We start from the raw sequence: 19,956 nt of genomic DNA on the forward strand, positions 1-19,956 counted from the left end.
GTAACAACAAAGCTAACACAAGAGTAGCGCTAGAATAACAAGTAAAAAAAAAGTAACATAATGAGAAACTTAGAGAACCGTGAGAACATAAGAGTAACACTGGAATAACACGTGATAACAAAAAAAAAAGAGAAACTAAGAGAAGCATGAGAATATAAGAATAACACTGGAATAACATGTGAGCACAAACTCACCATAAGAAACCAGGCTCACAATATCCCAACTCTGGCCATGTATTCAAATGATCATGTCTGATACAGTAGCGTTCTAATTTTGGCTTCGTCACGCTATATTTGACCAGCCTTTTAGTGTCGTGGAGACATTTTGATCCATATGGCGTCGTTGCTTAAGGGCATAAAAATAATATTATGAGTACTGCAGATGTGCTTTAAGAGTAAGTGTGCCTTTAATCGAGTACAAATAAATGAACTTTAGTGGTAGATGAAACATCAAATTTATCAACACCATATTTATAAAAAAAACCTCATTTATGTTACTCTATTATTACGCTGTGTTATTCTATTATTAATCTTTTGTTATTCTAATGTTATTCTATTATTAATCATTTGTTATTCCAATGTTATTTTATTGTTATTCTTATGTTTCTGTTATCCCATTGTTACAATGTGTTATTCCATTATTAATTTATTGTAAAATGAAAAAGACGAAGTTAATCCGACAATAACACTACAATAAAACCGCAATAACACTACAGTAACACCACAATAATATTACAGTAACAACACAATAACACTAGTGTAACATCATAATAACATCAGTCTAACACAGTTGAGAAACTCAGTGGTTGAGTAACACTACAATAACACTACAATAGCATTACATTAACACTGGAGTAACACTACAATAACATTAGAGTAACAGTACAATAACACTGTGTTACTCTTGTGTTACACCGATGTTACTCCTCTATGTTACTCTGATGTTATTCCTATGTTACTCTGTGTTATTCTATGTTATTTTGGTGTTATTCTATGTTAATCTAGTGTTACTCCGTATTGCCTTACTTTTGAACACTAAAGAAAGCTCAAAAGAACATGGTATAAGTTAGACCTGACAAACATATCAGGTCGTGTCGTGTTCGTATTCTTGTTCTTGTCAACTTTAAATGGGTTACCACTACCCTAACCCTAACCCGACCCAATTGCATAAACCGTTCATTTGTCTCGACCCTAACCCAACTTATTTAATTTTTCTATAACCAAACCCGACCTGTTTAAACCATTTATCTTTTAGCTAGTCATGTTTAACTCATTTATCTTTTAGCGGGTCACTTTTAACCCACTTAACCCGTTTAATTTAAAAAACTAATAAAATAAACTAAGCTTTATAAGCCTATTATCCCACAAATAAGGAATGAAAATACTGATTTTTAGGTTGTTTGGGAGGATTATTGATTCAACCCAAATATATCATGGCACTTTTAAATAAACGGGTTATTCGTATCAGGTTCGAGTCAAAAGAGTTCAACCCTAACCCGACCCATTTAAATTTTGTGTCGCGTCCGTGTCAACCCAATTACTTAAATGGGTTACAATGTCTTGACCCTAACCCGCTAACTTCGTGTCAGGTTCGTGTCATGTTAATGATTGCCACCTTTAGTATAAGTGTACTGGGAAAATTAATAAGAGTAAACAAGGACGACTTGTGGAATTAACAATAAACATAAGACTAATTGGCCTACGCACGAAAAAAAGACTAATATAGCTAAGATGAAATTCACAAAAGAAACAGCTAATTACCAATTCAACCATAAACTACTAAGGTCAAATTTACAAAAGAAACAGTTACCATAACATCGTTTGTAATTCTAAAAACAACCAATTAACAACAATGGAGCCAAACAGTCAAGTATAACTAGATTATCATCTTGGTGAGACTAGACAACTTACACTCTGAACTACTCCTTAAGCACATTTGCCATGAATACGACGAGTGAGCTGATTATCCTTAGGCATGATGGTGACCCTCTTAGCATGAATGGTGCACAAGTTGGTATCATCAAAGAGACCCACAAGGTACACTTATGTCGCTTCCTGCAATGCCAACACCGCGTGGCTCTGGAACTTTAGGTATGTCTTGAAGTCTAGTGCTATCTCTCGCACGAGTCAGGAATCAGCTTGAAAAATAATAAACTTCTACACAAGCAAGGGAGCAGATACACTTGAACTACCATCGAGCAAATAAGCAGCTAATAAAGTGATTATAAATAACACTTCATTCTCTGCAATGTGCCTCAAGACATTAATTGAAAATTACACTTCTTTCTCCAAAAATGCCATCAATCCTTAATTCGCAGTTATTCCTAGAAAGGAAAAAGAGTATCAGTTCCAAGCTATATTGAAAATTATAAAGTTTACATTTCCCACAAAAAGAGAAGTAAAATAACCACAAGTGGGAGGGCTTAGAAAAATTGAAAGACGAGTGAACCTGTAGGCTTTGAAAAGCATGTAAACAATAAACACTAAACCAACTAAGCTAGAATTCTCTAATAATAATTTTTATCACAGACCATATTTATTCGCAAAACAAGTTTACTCACGAGATGTGTATTAACTTATGACCATCAACATTAAACACAACAGTAGCATTACTGAAGCCTATTTAGCATGATGATCCCATGAGAAAATACGATCTGATTACTCGCATGCAATTCACGAAATCAAAAGCGTACGATAACAATCAACTGAAATGCAGTTTAAAAATAAAATTATGTCGTTCATTTACTCAATGCCCATTCGTAGGGATGATCAACAACTATTCAACGATCAACCCTTTTTCCATCCCTCCTGCGACCAGTTAAGCGATAGACGCCCTAGAGCGAAAGATGTAAACTTGTTGCACACTATTGAACTATCTTTTTGAGTTTGAATATAAAAAACGAGATGACACGGCCAATGTCCACCCTTAAGCAATCAGTATTTAAAATCAGAGGAAGTGATATTAGTGTGACATTATCTCTAGAAAACCACAGCTAATTCGTGTATGAAGCATAAAACAATCCATATCACAAAATTCAATAAATTTGATTTGGTTTGTAAGCTATCAACAGTCGAAATATTTAGAGGGTCTTTAACTAAACAATGACAATGACAATCACAACCAGTTTCATAATCAAACTAATTAAAAAGAAAACAAAATAAAGAGAATGTTATACCAAAATAAGCTAAATACGTCAAAATGTAGCATTAAAAAGGCGAAAATGGGGGAAACCTGAAGATATTTTAGGGGAAATTATCATCGTTGCGTAGAAACGGTGTCGTGGAGGATTGAGAATGATTAGGTTGAACCCAAGAAGGAAGTCATGCTACATCCTATCAGTAATCAGTCACTTAATTAGGCAGTTGTACATAAATCATACAAATATTGCACAAAGCGTGAAATTTAAACATAGAAAATTGGGGGAAATTGAAGAACGAATTAATTCGAGTGAAATCGAAGAGTAAAAAACGAATTTACAAATAAAATCATGAGGAGGATAAAAGGTCGTGAAATTACCTTCAGTTGCAAAACGGTGAGGAATCTGGATAAAAAAAAAGTGATGAATATGGGAGAGAAAAGAGACGAACAATGTAAAATAATATAAGAATAACAAATGAGAGAGAAAGGGAGAAGCAAGTAATGTTTTGATACCGAAGACAGAGATATAAAAGAACGAAAAATATAAAAGGAGAACGAAGTTATATATGATATCGAGATTAATTCTGACAGTGAATCTTTAATATAATCTAATGGTCTAGATTTGTGAGGACGAACTCACCATAAGAAACAAAACTCGCAAGATCTCAATTATATATATATATATATATATATATATATATATATATATATATATATATATATATATATATATATATATATATATACAGAGATCCCAGGTGAGTCAGGGGTTTTAAATGAGTCGTCTCTACTTTTCTCGAACGTAGGATCTAAGATGATCGGCGACTATGATTTAATGAAAAAAGGGACACGTGAGCTACGCTGGGTTGATAACCAGCCTTTCATATTTCATCGGAAAAGAAAAAAACACTCTTCCACTCTCTCTCTCACCTCTTGATCCTTCCAGTCATTCCACTATTTTAACTTAACAACCTACAAAAATCAAAACAAATATGACTTAGATCAAGGATAATATAATCTAGTCTATATCCAGATAACGTCGGCGCATTTCATCATCGAATTCCATGGAAATATGTGTTAGGTATTGTATCTTTCTTTTTCGAATTTTTAATTGATCAGGATATCTTTAAGAAATGATTTAGGTATGTTCATAGAAGTGCATTTTGTTTATTTGTTCATTCTCTCCGTTATCGCAGTGCCTAATTTCATGGTTTTTCGCTTCAAAATCAATAACTAATCTTCAAACCCTAGAAATCCGTGAGATTTAATTTTTATCGTATAATTTTTGTATATGTATCAGAGACTTGATTAACTAATTTCATGATTTTTTATTAGCAGAGATACTAAGACTTGAGAATTTCATCTTTTGATTTTAATCACACTCCGATTGAATCATTTAATGAATGATGCTTATATATTTTGATGTTGAAAGGTTGCTAATGTAACATATACTTGGTGTTATTATAACATGTATAGGGTTATTACTTCAATATACCTGGAGTACTTGTTATTAAATCGCATATTAAGTTATCGTAACACATTCATGGTGTTATGGTAACATTTTCTACAAGTTACAATAACAAATATCCGTGGTTATTTTTTTAGAGTCACACTCGTTACAAATGTTGTCTGTAATAATTTTGTTGGTGTTGAACTATGAGCGATGCTTATGTTGGTTCAGAAATACGCAGGAAATGGACAATTATAGATGTGGAATAGATAAGGAATGCTTATGCCATCATGATATACTCTATAACAGTTTGCACCAAAAAAAAAATATACTCTATAATCGAACCATCGTAAGATAAGTGTGTAAGACTTGGTTATACTAAGAAAGTAAGAATTGCCTATTCGTGTTCCTTTGATCTGAAATTTATGTCTAGTTCTTGTGTTTAGATGGAATATATTTGATGAATGCTTACCTTGATTGTACAGTCTCTTTTAGATGGAATATATTTGATGAAAGCTATTATGTGCGGGATAAGTTCTATACAGATTGCAAAGAGTTGGTTGAACATTTCTTTCGTATGGTAGGATGTAAATTACGAGTGGTTAGTTTTAATTGGTTTTGAAAGCCAAGTAGCTCAAATGGTAGAGCATTGTGCAATGCACAAGATGCGAACCAATGTTGGCCATTGAATAGAAGTGATACATGAAAGACTAACTTGTGTTACGTTAAGAACAAACTAGTGTTACATTAAACACTAACTTGTGTTACTTTAAGGACATTATACTGTTACATTAAAAACTAACTAGAGTTACTTGCCTTGGCTTTATGGAATTCATGTGCATCAGTTTCTTATCTCAACTAGAGCTTGGCTTTATGAAATTCACGTTTTCATCAATTTGTGTGACTTAATTGATTGTAAAATTTGAACCTTTGTTAGTCTTGTAAGAAGAGACTAACAAAATGTGACATTTCATATAATTTTGTTTTCGATGTTAAGATCTGCTATTACCTCATAGTTTTACTTTCACGTGATTCTTATATGACACCGTCTCCTATATGTGGGTATTTGACCAATTCAAATTTGTATGAATCTTTGGACAGGTGATGTTGAACTTCTTGAAGGACTTTGAGGCCAAGTTTGGGATCAAAATTACTTTGTTAGAAATAACTGGGATTTACTAATGTTACAATAAAGACTAACTTATGTTACTTTAAGGACAAATTAGTGTTACAATAAAGACCAACTTATGTTACTTTAAGGACAAATTAGTGTTACATTAGAGACTAGCTAGTGTTACTTGGCTAACTAGTTTAGAATGCTGATATTGTGCTGCTGATCACTAAGAATGATGCTCCTCTTTTTAACCCATCAACCTGCAAATAATAATGACTTGATAATCACACACTTGAATCTAAAATGGCACAACTCGGTCGATCTAATTCACCTAAATGCCACTTGATTCATTGTCAGTTCTCTACCTTTTGAACGCATATTAACATAATCACATTTACTCGTCTATGTAGGACTTGAACCCACATCTTGTGCAATGGCACAATGCTCTACCTTTTGAGCTAATAGACGTTGATTTGCCGCAATTGACTAGTACACAACTAGTGTCACTTTAGTAATTACCTAGTGCAACACTGAATTTGACGACCTTATTTTTGCACAAAAAAAAAACAGAGGAACTCCTAATGTTGTACAAGTAAAGCAGCAACATTATGAACTTGTGCAAAACAATGCAAATTCTATGCTACAATAACATCTCATATATGTTACAATAACAATTATTCTATATTTCAATAACGATTATTATTCTGTGTTACAATAACAGCTCATATATGTTACAATAACAATTATTCTATGTTACAATAACAGTTATTCTATGTTACAATAAAAGCTCATATATGGTCAATAACAGTTATTCTGAAATTCATGGCGTATTCTGAATATTTGAATTACCAAATCACCTAACTTAAACTACCAGCAAATCTTCACAAACTAGTAAACAATGTTAAGAAGATTAAAGTAACACCACTCTACAATCATTGTAACACGGTTACACTATTAGTGTAACACAATTATACCATTAAAGTAACAAAGTTAAAAAGCACTCGTGCAAATGCACCCAAGAATGCATCGATTTCGATAATGGAACAAGTAGTCAAGCAAACTCGTGTAGCTATTATACTCTTGTATAGTCCTTGTTCGATCGTTGTACTAAAACTAGTACATATCCTTAAATTGCTCGATCGTTGTACTGAAACGATGAACAAAATTAAAGAAATATAATCTACATTCAACAAGATGAAACGAGTTGTAAATTTTTGTTCTCTTTGAACAAGCAATAATTATGTCCTTCATTCGGTGAAAATAAAGAGACGATTCTCGATTTTAGAATATGCAGGTTAAGGAATATAAGCAGATTAAACACACGTCAATTAATAATCAACTAGAACGAAGAATAATATCAAATACTTCGAAATGAGGTAAAATTGCCTTCGAAAAACAGATTCGATTTAAAAACTCGCTCACAAAGATAACGAACTCCGAAACGCTGAATTTCGGGTTTAATATTTAGGCGGATAGACTTAACACAAATTGAAATACAAAAATATTGTAGTACTGTAGATGTAATGGTGTACGCACACTATTCTCGCTTTCTTCTTACTCAATTACGCCATCACTCTGGATCACTGTCCAGTTGAAATTAATTAAAAGTATACATCATTATCTATTACAAATCAATGCCATTAAGGTAGATCTTAGCCTAATTGTAGCGATATACCACTCATCTTGCCACAATAATTAAAAAATCATCAAATCAAAGATAGCGGTACTCGAAATCCTCATCAAATAAACAAAACAAATTTGGCAAAATAGAAATAAAAAAAAATGACACACCTAAAATCTTGACTCTGAACATTGATAATAGCACCACAAACATTGCGGAAATACCGATGACGATCAATTACAAGTAGCGAACATTTATTGTTGATGGCCATAGAACGCACAAAGTAGTGGAGATTAGGATAAGGAAAAATTGAAGAGAGAGAAAGGAAGAGAGAGAGAGGGAGTGAGTTGAGAGATCGTAAAAATAACAGGAACAAACTTGGGATAATTAAGTTATATACACGGTGTTGAAATTACATAATTACCCCTTATTAACACGCACTATATCCATACCGTATGATCTCATTCATCTAACGGTCCAGATTGGTAGGACGGACTCACCCTAAGAAGCTAGACTCTCATGATCCTAACTCTATATATATATATATATATATATATATATATATATATATATATATATATATATATATATATATATATATATATATATATAATTAGGATCACATGAGTCCACCTTATCTTTTTGAGTCTGGTCGGTCCGCTTTGAGCTTAGATTTCGGTTACTTGTCGTTAGGAGCACCTAGACCAAAACAATATTTATAACTTCACAAACAACTCTACTATTAGTAAAGAGGCAAGTAAAGGTCGGATCCCAAGGGACGGGTATTGATGTAGGATTTTCGATTGTAAGTAGTGGTGTCTAAGGGTGTCACAATTTGGGTTGAGATAAGAAGATCACTAAACTAAATAACAATAAAAGTAAACAAGCAAGATGATTAAAAAAAGGTGTAAACAATTGATTAAAAGTACTAGGGTGTCATAGGTTCATAGGGAATTCATGGGAATCGATCACACAAACATATTCTCAAATTATAAGCAAGCAATTATTGTTATGATAGGGCCGAGTTGGTTTATATCTTACAATCCTAGGAAGGTTTGGGTCCCGGAGCCGAATCGATTAGATTATACAACACCTACAAGTCGACTTATTCCTCCCTCCTCAACTATATACATGGTCTAATGAGACTCGAGTTGGTTTATGTCTTACAAGTCTCATTGAAAATGTAAGTGATGGGTAAAAAATGCAACGGTTCATAGGCTCGCATTTCATCAAACATAACATGTGCATAAGTTGAGATCACAACAAGCAAGCAAGTAAATTATGTGAACATATTAGATTAAGCATGAATCATCCCCCATGTTGGTTTCCCCTAATTCCCCATTAACCCTAGTTAAAGGAACTACTCACTCATTATCAAGTTTAACATGTTAACAAGGTTGTCAATCATATTAACAAAGCAAAACATGATGAATAAGTAAAGATGATTAACAATAATTAAAAAGGGATTAAGAGAATTATACCTAATGATGATTCAAAAATAATAAGCAAAGAATAATAGAATTACTTGTTGAATGATTGGAAGGTTGTCAATCCTCCAAATAACCCCAAATAATCTTCAATTACCCAAAATAAAGGATGAACAATAGAGAAATTAAGGAAATGAGATTTGTATTAATATTTGATAAAAAGTTGATTACAAGATTAAAGAGAGATTAGAATAATATAGACTACACTAAAGATTGATAAGAAGAACATGATAATCTAATTAGTATAATGGGGTATTTATAATGGGGATTAGGTGCACAAATTAGAGTTATTAAGGGCTTAAATGACGATTAAGTCCTTAAGAAAAGTTGAGGAAATGCTCCTCTCGAAGAAAGATGCGAGTCTTCTTTTTGCTAGTCTTCGAAAAATATGCGCATCCCGAGTAGAACAAGAAGAAGCCGGGCTGCACTGGAGAACAATCCGAGCGTCCAAAAGTCGGGACGAGCGGATTGTGCAGGTGGTGGACGAGCAGCTGGGTAGGTGGGACGCTCGGATTGTGGAGCTCTTGGACGAGCGGCCTGACAGGTGGGACGAGCGGATTGTGACTCTTGGACGAGCGGCCCGATGCTGGGACGAGCGGATTCCAGTCGAGTGAGCTTTTTCTTCTTTCCTTCTTTTCTTCTTCCAACAATCCTCAGGGATCTTGTCGAAGATGCAAGGATCTTCTTCATCATTGCCCATCTACTACATTATTTACAAAGGCCTTCTAGTCTTGTCTTCACTTTGATGCTTGGTCATTAGATTCGATCAATTTAGCTCTATTTTGCCATGAAAATGCAAGGTTTGCACTCCTCTCCTACCAAGGGAACAAAACCTCAAAGAATATGCAAAAACAAAGGACTAAAGATAGTAAATGACCCAAAAATGCACTAAAAAGCATAGGAACGAGGCTAATTCGGGGAGTAAATATGCTCAAATATTGGTCACATCAGAGTCCCGTGAGTCCACTTATGTATCACACGCTCTATACAAAAATATCACGATTTTTTTATGAGTAATTTTTTTTTATGAATTTTTTTTTAAAGTCTAAATGTGATATTGTTCAGTATAACATGTGATATTGTATCTGAGTCTGTGAGTCCAATGAAAGAGTATCACGAGTTATTCAAAACAATATCACACCTTACAATAAATAATACTACTGGTTGTACTAAACAATATCACGGGTTATATTATACAATATCACACCACTGAACCTAAGGATGCCTTATTATTTTCGCTGGACAGAGATACAACAATGATAATGACAACAAAAGATACAACAATGATAATGACAACAACAAAAAAATAATAAGGAGAGATTGAATCGCTAGAGTAAGCATCACATGATAAGTACGAGTATGAGTCAAATATTCATTACGTACAGATAAATTATCGGACAAAAAAATGGGTAATAAACACGAAGTAGGGAGTTTATGTGACTTTTTGTAGTCTTTTGGTTGATAGTTAAATTTTACCTGAATTCTGATACAGGTACTGATACTGAACAACATAGTTGAGCATGAGTTCTGAAACGTCACCTGCAAACTGTATCGAATGGGCAGCCAGAGATCCACCTGGATTTTTTCTCCTATCGAGTTTAGTAGAAGGTATGGTGGCATGGTGCTATAAATGTGCATTCTCCTATCGAGTAAAAGTTTTGTGATTTTTTTCCCTATGTTGTTTTTTTTACAAATACAATCTTCCATTGACATGTTGCTTAAAAATTAGAGGGATGTTTCATGTCTGCAAAGCTTTGTGCTTTTGTGATCAACTTTTTTGTCAAATGACTAGGTACATTATTTGTACTACTTTTGCGAGAATCGGGCTTGATTTGTTTGATTTTCTGTTCATATTTATGGATATTACTCATCTTTGCACAATTCAGTCGCTTTGAAGACTAAAAATTGCAGTGTCATGCTCTGTTGGAATTGCTAAATTCTTCTGTGCAAATTGTTGTGACTATGGTGTGTAGTTGTATACCATATGTTGATTCATGTCTTTGTCCGAATTTCGTATAATTATTTGAAACATTCTCTTATGTGATTGCTACCCGTCATACGCACTATTACTAGTATACTCTCAGTCATACGATTCTGCTATTGTGAGTTGTTCTTTCATTGAATACAGTTGTAAATTTCCCTCATTTTATGCTACTGTATTTGATTTCTTCTCCATAAGAAGAATAATGTCCGAATAATTTATCGGTGTAGAGCCGTAGTAATTAATATTCACTTAATTGTTTCACCGTACAGATAAATTGTCGGACAGAAAAAATCGTGATATTATTTTGTACAACGTGTGATACATAAGTGGACTCATGAGACTCAAAAATATAGGTGGACTCACCGGATCTTGCCTATATATATATGTATATATATATATATATGTATATATATATATATATATATATATATATATATATATATATATATATATATATATATATATATATATATATATATATATATATATATATGTATATATATATACATATATATATATATATATATATATATATATATATATTCGGGATCCTATGAGAACCATCAAGATAATGAGAGCGTGAGAACCACTCACGCCCTTAGATCAAACGCATAATAGACGACGAGATTAACTCATCTAATTTCTAAAAATATCGCACAACTAACCCCTTCCCCCAAAACCGTTTCTAATCACCTCATTTTACCAAACCTATTCTCACTCATCTTTTTTTTCTCTCTCTACGATTATCCACGTTTCTTACTTTCATTTCCAGCCACCGACCACCGCTGTCACCTGCCGACGACGACATGGATTGGCGGCTAGGCGACCACTCCTGCCCAAGTTGTTCTTAATTTAGGTAATTATTCCCCCTCCAAATTTTACCTAATTCAAAGAAATCGAACCCTAATTCGTCATCTTGTTATTACTTTTCATCTTCAACCTTTGAAAATCCTTCATTTTGCTTAGTTGATTATACAACTTGTCTTTACAGTTTGAATATTGCCGAATTCTTCTTGAAATTTTCACGTAGTTATTATGAGTCAAGGAACCCATGTCCGATATCTCTGTGGTTGTTGCTGTCTATATCTCTGTTGGCAAAAAATTATGGTTAACGCTTTAATTATTCAGATTTTGGGAGAAGTTTCTATATATCAGTTGAGTTGTTACGAAACTAGTCTTAATGCTCACTTCTTTCTCGATCTACCATTGTGATTTTTCAGATTTGTATATGCATTCAGAGCACCATAGTTTACAAATGCATCGGGTGAAATAGAAACCAGCTATACGCGAGAAGAGATGTGAAAGAAGTTTATGACAAATATGCACCATATCAGTGTCTTGCTTATTGGTAACATCTAATATCGTCGTCATGTTGATATTATTTATTTGTTTTGTTAATTCAATCTCTGATGGAATGAAACTCACAGGTTCGAGCATTGTGAGTTTTACGAAAAACAATTGGGTGAAGAAATGAGCAAATTGTCACCTTCAAGCTATCACAAAGTAAGTAGCAGCTACTTATCCAAAAATACACCACAAAATTAAGAGGATGGACAATAATAATAATACAGCATGACTATGATATGTTCCGGTTAGCCAATTTACTGCATGCCTGATTTTGAGCGTCACCTACTCATGTTTGGATGTTAGAGTAATTAAGAAACTTATGTATCCAATTTACACCTTCATTTTAATTTGACCGTCCAGGCTGCATGTTTTGTTTCATTTCCACCAGTGAAAGTAGGTGAGTCAATCAAATATTATTTTTCACCAAAATCAACAAATGCATTGAATGAGAAAAGCATGAATAGGGTTTAGGGTTAAATAGCCTTATAAGTGCATAAAGTAGCCCTGTAGATGCATGAAAAAGCGATATATGTGCATTAAACAACCTTGTATATGCATGAAATATGTAAAATCTGCATCGTTTCGTCTTTTTTTTTTATTATTTTTTTTTTGTATTTGATCCTCGTTTAATGATTGCTTGTGTTTTTTGTTTTTGCTCAAATTCTGTGGTTTATTGCTGGTTAAAGATTAGTTGATTGATTGCCACTTTAGTTACTAGCTCCCTTGTTTTGAATTAGGTTTCTGAGTACTTGTACTTGTTTAGCTAAAGTTGAATTCTTACTTTGGAGGGTACATTGTGTTCTGGATGTTTCTGTTTCAGTTTAGTTAATGTGGTTGGAAATTGAGGGTTTAGTGCCTCGAGGGTTCGCATATGGCGGGGTAAGGAGTGTTGGTTATACACAGCCTTACCCCGCTCTTTTTTCGACATAGAGAGGTTGAATTCCGGGATTTGTTATTGATTAGTCGCCATTAGCTGATTGCCCTCACATTACGTTATTGCGTACGTGAACTTGGAAATAAGGTTTCAATCGTGTTTGGTGCCCCCGCTGTTTGCTAGCTTCGTTTGGTCAAAACTCTGGCTAACTTCTGGAGTTCAATACTAGTATTGCTGGTTGATTGCCTACGTGAACTTGGAAATAAGCTCCGAGCGTTGAAGTCATCGCAATCTTGCGCAGTTTATGCAACGACCCGAAAAATACCGTCTACATTGTAAGTGGAAGAGGTAGAGAGATTCTCAGCAAGTGGTTCTCCTCTTGTGAAAAGCTTGGATTATCAGCTGAGCATGGCTACTTTACTCGGTACTTACACATCTGTTTTTTATCTTCCGAAATCCTTGTGTATTTTTCATTTAGTTACACTGTTAATGGGTTTGACTCACATATAAGAGTCTCTCCCATTTTTTGTGGAATTTTTCCTGCCTTGCAAATAGTAAGATGTTTTTTTTCTTTGATTGTAGGTGGAGTAAGAATTCTCCTTGGGAGTCCAGCATGCAAGGCACAGATTTGGATTGGAAGACGGTTGTCCAACCGATTATGGAGCATTATGCAGAGGCAACAGATGGGTCTTCCATAGAGCAAAAGGAAGCTTGACTTTGGTGTGGCATTATCAAGATTCGACCTTGATTTTGGTGTGACCCGATCGAAAGAGCTACTTGACCATTTGGAGAATGTGCTCGCTAATGAACCTGTTGATGTTAAACGCGGCAAACATATTGTCGAAGTAAAACCACAGGTAAAATTTGTTCTGTGATGAGTGAATTTTACTTTTGATAGGCATGGCTGATCGACCGAACTGATTGAAAGTGTTTGGAAATTCAGAAGTTTAGGAGTAAAACGATTTGTAGGCCTGCGGTGACTTGTGATTTTGAATAGAAATGAAACTAAAAATGACCCCTTATTTAGTTCACTAGAAATGAACCGATAACAGCAAAGCAAGAACTATATAAAAAATTGCAAGTCTATATGCATGAAATATGGTTCTATGTGCATTAAAAAGGTCTTGGATGCATCGATTGGTTATATTATGATACTCAATTATTGTTAGTTAAGGACGCTAATTTTATATGGGCATGAAATAAGGTTATATGTGTATAAAATAAGCTTCTATGTGCATGAAATAAGGTTATTAAAAAGTTCTTCAGTTGCATCATTTGGTTATATTATGATATTAATTACTGTTTATCAAGGACGTTAATTTTATATGGGCTTGAAATAAGATTATATGTGCATGATATACGGTCCTATGTGCATGAAATAAGGTTCTATGTGCATGAAAAAAAGTTCTATGTACATGAAATAAGGGAAATGATTGTGGAGGAGATTTAATGTATTTACCGTTCTTTTTATGTAACTATTACTTATCTTGCTAATATGTCAGAAACATTTCAGTACACTTATGTCAGTTATTTAGGAGGCCATAATCATATGATATGCTCGTTATTTAATACTCGTATTTGTTTAGCGTATTTTAAAGGCTATTAGCTCAATGGTAGAGCAATGTGCAAATTTTGCACAATGGTATGGGTTCGAGTCCCATATAGCCTATTAGATGCATGAAAAAGCAACCTATGTGCATTAAACAACCCTGTACATGCATGAAATAAGTGTCCAATTTCCTCATCTTTTTTGTCTTTAGGTCCGTGATAAGAACTGGAAATAGGATTATCAATTACACTATTTCATTCTTAGAATAAAAGAAAGATTTGGTATTTCATAGCCAATATGGGAGTCGAACCCACATCTTGTGCATTGCACAATGCTCTCCCATTTGAGCTAATTGGCTTTCAAAATAAGTAACACGCCGAAGAAAGAAGAGCTTAAGCTTGAGTTAGAGGACTATTTCATCAGCGCATGTATTTTACTCGAAAAGCAGCTAGCTCATAGCTACTACCAAGGAAACGGAGACAGCAAAATATTTTGGATTCTTATTTTACATATGAAGCAGGCAGGAAAGCCAAGATATTGCCTTCAGACTCCAAATAATAGTGATAGTTATATGGGGATTCCGTAAATTTGTAATAAATCCAGAATCTATATACCATAAACTCATAGTCATTGAGTACCCTTCCTCTTTTTCTGCAATCGTTGTAACTTCTGCCATTTCAGGTGAAATTTGGTAGGATACACCAGAGAAGACCATGGTAACACTACTCCACCGGTTGCAGAGAGCGGATTCCCACTCAAAAATGAAGAGATGACAATGCTGACCAACTTGCAAGGGACCTGAAGCGACTGACAGTAAGAAAAATGAAGTTCTGGCCAACAACACCGCATAAGCAGTAGAAGAAAATGTCTCAGGCCGCCTCAGGATGGAGCTGGCAGAATCTAATGGCTTCGTATCCACTTGCACGCGGCCAACCAAACATGAAGGCCATGTTGTATATGGTTGCCCATAGATTCATCCCCAGCATTATATCCTAAGCACTTGTCTTTGGGTATCTGAGAAGGTGACGGAAGAAAGTTCCAGTAATAATACCTTGCTGTTATTGAATCTCTATATATATATATATATATAAAAACACGCATTTTCAGATTTCATGAAAAGCAGTCAAACTCAGAGCCTCCAGTTCAACACTAGAATCACTCTAACCTATTCTATTCCATTCCATTCCATTCCAACACCTCCAACCAAACAAACAGTGAAAGTATAAAAGTTGAGCTTTGAATTCAAAGGTCGGGAATTATTTCTAAATTGAAACTATTCAAAGCTAAAATAGTGATAGAAAAGAAGCAAGGTAGAATGCACATGTAATAATCAAAGAGTTTGGGATTTAAGTACCTCTCCTCAGCAGCTCGAATGGCATCCATTGAGTTCTGCTGCGCAGATTTGTCTATCTTGAGTAACTTGTTCCAGAAGAAGAAGGAGTAAATCGGTGCTTCTCTTGGTGATGTTCTTCATAATACAATCATGGCAAAATTAATGTGCTCCAGGAATAACAATGTCACCAATGTTGTGCCATGGATCAGCCAAGTGAGTTGCCAAGTTTTCTAGTGGACCGGTTCCCGGATATGCTGATTGTTGAACGCAGAAACCCACAAAAGCCAATAGAGCAAGACGACCTATCAACAAACATTTACGACATATCAGAATTGGTATAGGAAATGGAGACTGATTTTGCAATCAAAGGATCATGTTTGATTTTAAATTTTGTCCACATGATACATGTAACCTAACACAATATTTCAGACCGCTTATACAAGGTCTTAGCCCCTTAGGGGCGACATCCGATGACTTTCCCTAGTAATTTCTGTGTTCAATTTGTTTATAGTTGTAGGAAAGAAACAGTAAGAAGAATGAAGGAGTTATGTCCAGTGTTCTATACGAATTAACCTGCTTATAATGTGATATATACAAGTTTAGATGTATGCAGTCGAGGTTCCGTTGTTCCAAAGTGATACGAGTATTTAAGTGTTAAAAATGAAGACGGAGAAGAAGAGGTAATTACCATTCTTGATCTCCTTGACCTTCAATTCCTGGAGTTTCTTAGGGTCTTTAGAGTAACCCAAGGGGTCAAAAGCGCCACCAGGGTACTTCTTCTTTTCAGGGTCTTTCTCCATGCTACGTTGGTGCTCGACAAAGGCGATGGCCAGGAATTGAATAGCCAAAATGGTAGGCAGATTTCTCCTCCCCCTCCATTCACACCTGCCCCACGACTCAACCGAGCCCACAAAACTCCATCAACCCCAGACTCGAGTCATAACAGCATCGAAACTTAACACCAGCTTCAATTTCAGCTCAAAACCCGACTCCATAAGGACCATAACCTGTCCTGCTCCTCCAATCAGCCGGACATCAATTCAACCACCAATTCACTCGATCCCATTAAATGTCGAGTCACCAATTCGGCCACCATAATTTCATTCCTAATTCACGAAACCCTAATTTGCCGCAACACCACCACAATCAGAGGCAAAAGTAATATGTCGATCTGTCTTTCACTCCTACAACCTTCCGCCGCCGGCCTACTTGCCGCAACACCACCACAATCAGAGGCATTATCACAATATGAAAAATTGGGGACTAATGATTACAAACAATATTAAAATAAGGTCTAATATCCAGATTGTATTGTTTATGAACCCTAATTTACTGTATATATCACTCAAACTAATTCAACATTCCACCAACTTAAGTTAATATCGAAACAATCAAAGAAATTTGCCACAAAATCATTGTGATAGTCCAATAATGCCAAAAAATTGAATAAATTTGGACCTAAAATTTACCTGTGTCAATGGCGGTAAAGGAGGAGTATTTCAATGGTTGATGACAACGAAGAAACTGGAGAATTACGGTGGTCAGCAACAGATAAAATGGAGAGGCGCGGTGATCGGCAACGGAGAAACTGGAAGGACGCGGTGGTGGAATGAGGAGAGAGATGGAGAGAGAAATGTGTAGTTTGTGAATTGTGATAATTTGACTCTGATTATACCAATACTTGACTGGTAATTGGATCGTGTATGATTAGTGTCATGGTTCTCATGGTTCTCATTATATCATAGGTTCTCACTGGATCTTGACCCTATATATATATATATATATATATATATATATATATATATAGGAATGAGATCATGTGAGAATACACTATCTTTTTGAGGATTGAGGATTGAGGATTTCGTTACAATATCAGAGGTTCCGCAATACAATATCACAGGTTATTCGATAAAATATCACAGGTTAGTTTACATTGATTATTAGTGTATAACTCGAATGGAAGTGGTTTAAAACACTGGAAAACAAACTAAAAGCATGTACAAAGACGAAGTCAAACGACTCGATATGGAGAAATCGAATCCTTTAAATCCGGGTCTGAATAAATGACGAAAACCCGCAAATATTGATTATTAGGGATTTATGTCGAAAAATATTTGATAAGATTAAGGAATAAAAACTAATTTGAAAATTACTAGACGAAATAAGAAGAAAAGAACGAAGAAAGAAGATAAAAGGTGAAAGAAGCGATAACCCGAGGAAGAAGAAGAAGAAGTGCAACAACTGAAGGCAGCCTCTGGAAGAGGCGCATCAGATGTTGCGGCCTTTCCAGGAGGTGCATAAGTTGATACGATTCTTCCCCCACGTCAGATATCATCTGTTTTCGTCAAAAAGTTTTAAAAAGCTGATCTTGAAAACGGTTTTCAAGCATATTTACGACATAAATTCTTACATAAATTATAATTACGGAAATAAATACAAAATTAAAGTGGGTTTATACCTGTAACTCCCCCTCATACCAAGGTACCTTACCAGGACTACCCCAGCATGAAAGGTTGTTACCATCTCGGTTGCCCGAGGTTAGTATATATCAAAAGCAACAGTCCAAACACATTTATTAATGTACGGTAATTATAAAGGTTACATAGTCTCCAAAATCTAATAAACGAATTATCCAAATGGCAACAACTACCAAAACAGTAACTAAAGCTCGTGATGGTGTCATCTAATCCAGCGTGGTGACTCTCCCATAACTGCCCCCAAGCTCAATAACTGTATCACCTATCACAATCTGCTCACCATCCCCGAATGGATCACCGCAGGTTTACAAAACAACAACACGGGGTCAGTACTACTCAATCAATATAAGACAACAACATTACCGCTAGCTGATCATCGATCTCACGCACAGTAACCGACTACACACCGAAGTGTGTAGCCCTGCCAGATTACCCATCGCAACAGGTAATCCTCGCCGCCAGTGGGTGACCGCAGCCCATCCCCACCTAGTCCAGCTCATCAACGAGCGACTAACCATCCCTGTCCCTTAATGTGCACATCCCCTCCCGTGGCGGGTTCCACGGAGGGCGAACTAGGGTGTGAAGCCACTCCCGCAAGTGACTCCACCACAATCACAATCACATGACATCACAGCCATCTCAATCCGCTCATACCAACATCGTCACAACAATCTCCATACTCCGATGATCAGCAGATAACAACAATTACAACAAGCACAATCTCAAATCAATTGACAGTAAACTGAGTAGGGAAACCCTACCTTTTCGCAATCCGCTATCTCGTAATCAACCACACAAATGCATAACAAATATCACGTCGTCACCTACAACAATAATCACATACTACAATTACACATTGCACAATCCCATTTTCCCCAATTCCATATATACAGTAACCCCAAAAGAATACAAATGACAAGGGAATGAAACTTACCAACAGTAGAATAAGAGACTACACGCAAGGATCACGACGATTTGCACACACAACGAGATAAGAGGATGATTAGGGAGTGATTAGGGAGAGATCGTAGAATGATAAAGCTTTCAAATGATATTAGAAGCGACGCGGAAATATAAAATACCCTAAACATTCCCTAATCAAACCGTCGAAATAACACTCCGCCAAATAGGACACTCGACCGAGTAAGTGTATACTCGGCCGAGTGTCCCATACTCGGTCGAGTGTTAACTATACTCGGCCGAGTGTTCCTCGGCAGAACCAAAACAACACACAACCTCAGCACTACTCGGCCGAGTAGGCGCTACTCGGTCGAGTAGTCACCAAGGAAAATCCGTAGTGTTACAATCTTCCCCCCTTAAAAAGAACTTCGTCCCGAAGTTCACACTCTACTATAAAACAAAGCACAACACTACGCCACAAGACTAAACCAACCACATATAACAACACTAAGGAACTACACAAGTCTCCACAAGAATCATTACCCCGACTCAAAGCAAAACAACAAACAAAACAAAACACGACCGCGAAGTTCCAACGCAACCTATAAAACATGGACACTTAACACCAACTCCACAAACCACTCTTCCTTCCACAACATGGCTCACGATATCGTCTCAACTA

At 35.6% G+C, this 19,956-nt stretch overlaps 1 protein-coding gene and 1 long non-coding RNA gene across 2 annotated transcripts; both read right to left on the reverse strand.

Moving 5' to 3' along the window:
- Positions 1–1,736: 1,736 nt before the first annotated feature.
- On the reverse strand, positions 1,737–3,670 carry LOC141599897 (uncharacterized). Its single transcript, XR_012524008.1, has 3 exons — positions 3,517–3,670; positions 3,232–3,332; positions 1,737–2,323 (listed from the first exon to the last, which is right to left on the reverse strand). It is a non-coding gene; the product is annotated as an uncharacterized LOC141599897 (long non-coding RNA).
- Positions 3,671–16,038: 12,368 nt separating this feature from the next.
- Positions 16,039–16,759, reverse strand: LOC141598144 (chlorophyll a-b binding protein 6, chloroplastic-like). Its single transcript, XM_074418069.1, has 2 exons — positions 16,586–16,759; positions 16,039–16,199 (listed from the first exon to the last, which is right to left on the reverse strand). Exons 1-2 carry the CDS (start codon positions 16,695–16,697, stop codon positions 16,057–16,059), a joined length of 255 nt encoding a protein of 84 aa, XP_074274170.1. The 5' UTR covers positions 16,698–16,759; the 3' UTR covers positions 16,039–16,056.
- Between the last annotated feature and the right edge of the window lie 3,197 nt (positions 16,760–19,956).

Source organism: Silene latifolia, chromosome 9 (assembly GCF_048544455.1).
Source record: "Silene latifolia isolate original U9 population chromosome 9, ASM4854445v1, whole genome shotgun sequence".
Classification (NCBI taxonomy): Eukaryota; Viridiplantae; Streptophyta; class Magnoliopsida; order Caryophyllales; family Caryophyllaceae; genus Silene; species Silene latifolia.

Coding starts and splice junctions, on each gene's coding strand:
- LOC141598144 (XM_074418069.1), bottom strand. CDS start 16,697: ATGGAGAAAGACCCTGAAAAGAAGAAGTACCCTGGTGGCGCTTTTGAC. Junction 16,200..16,585: donor GGTCAAGGAGATCAAGAATG/GTAATTACCTCT, acceptor GTTTGTTGATAG/GTCGTCTTGCTCTATTGGCT.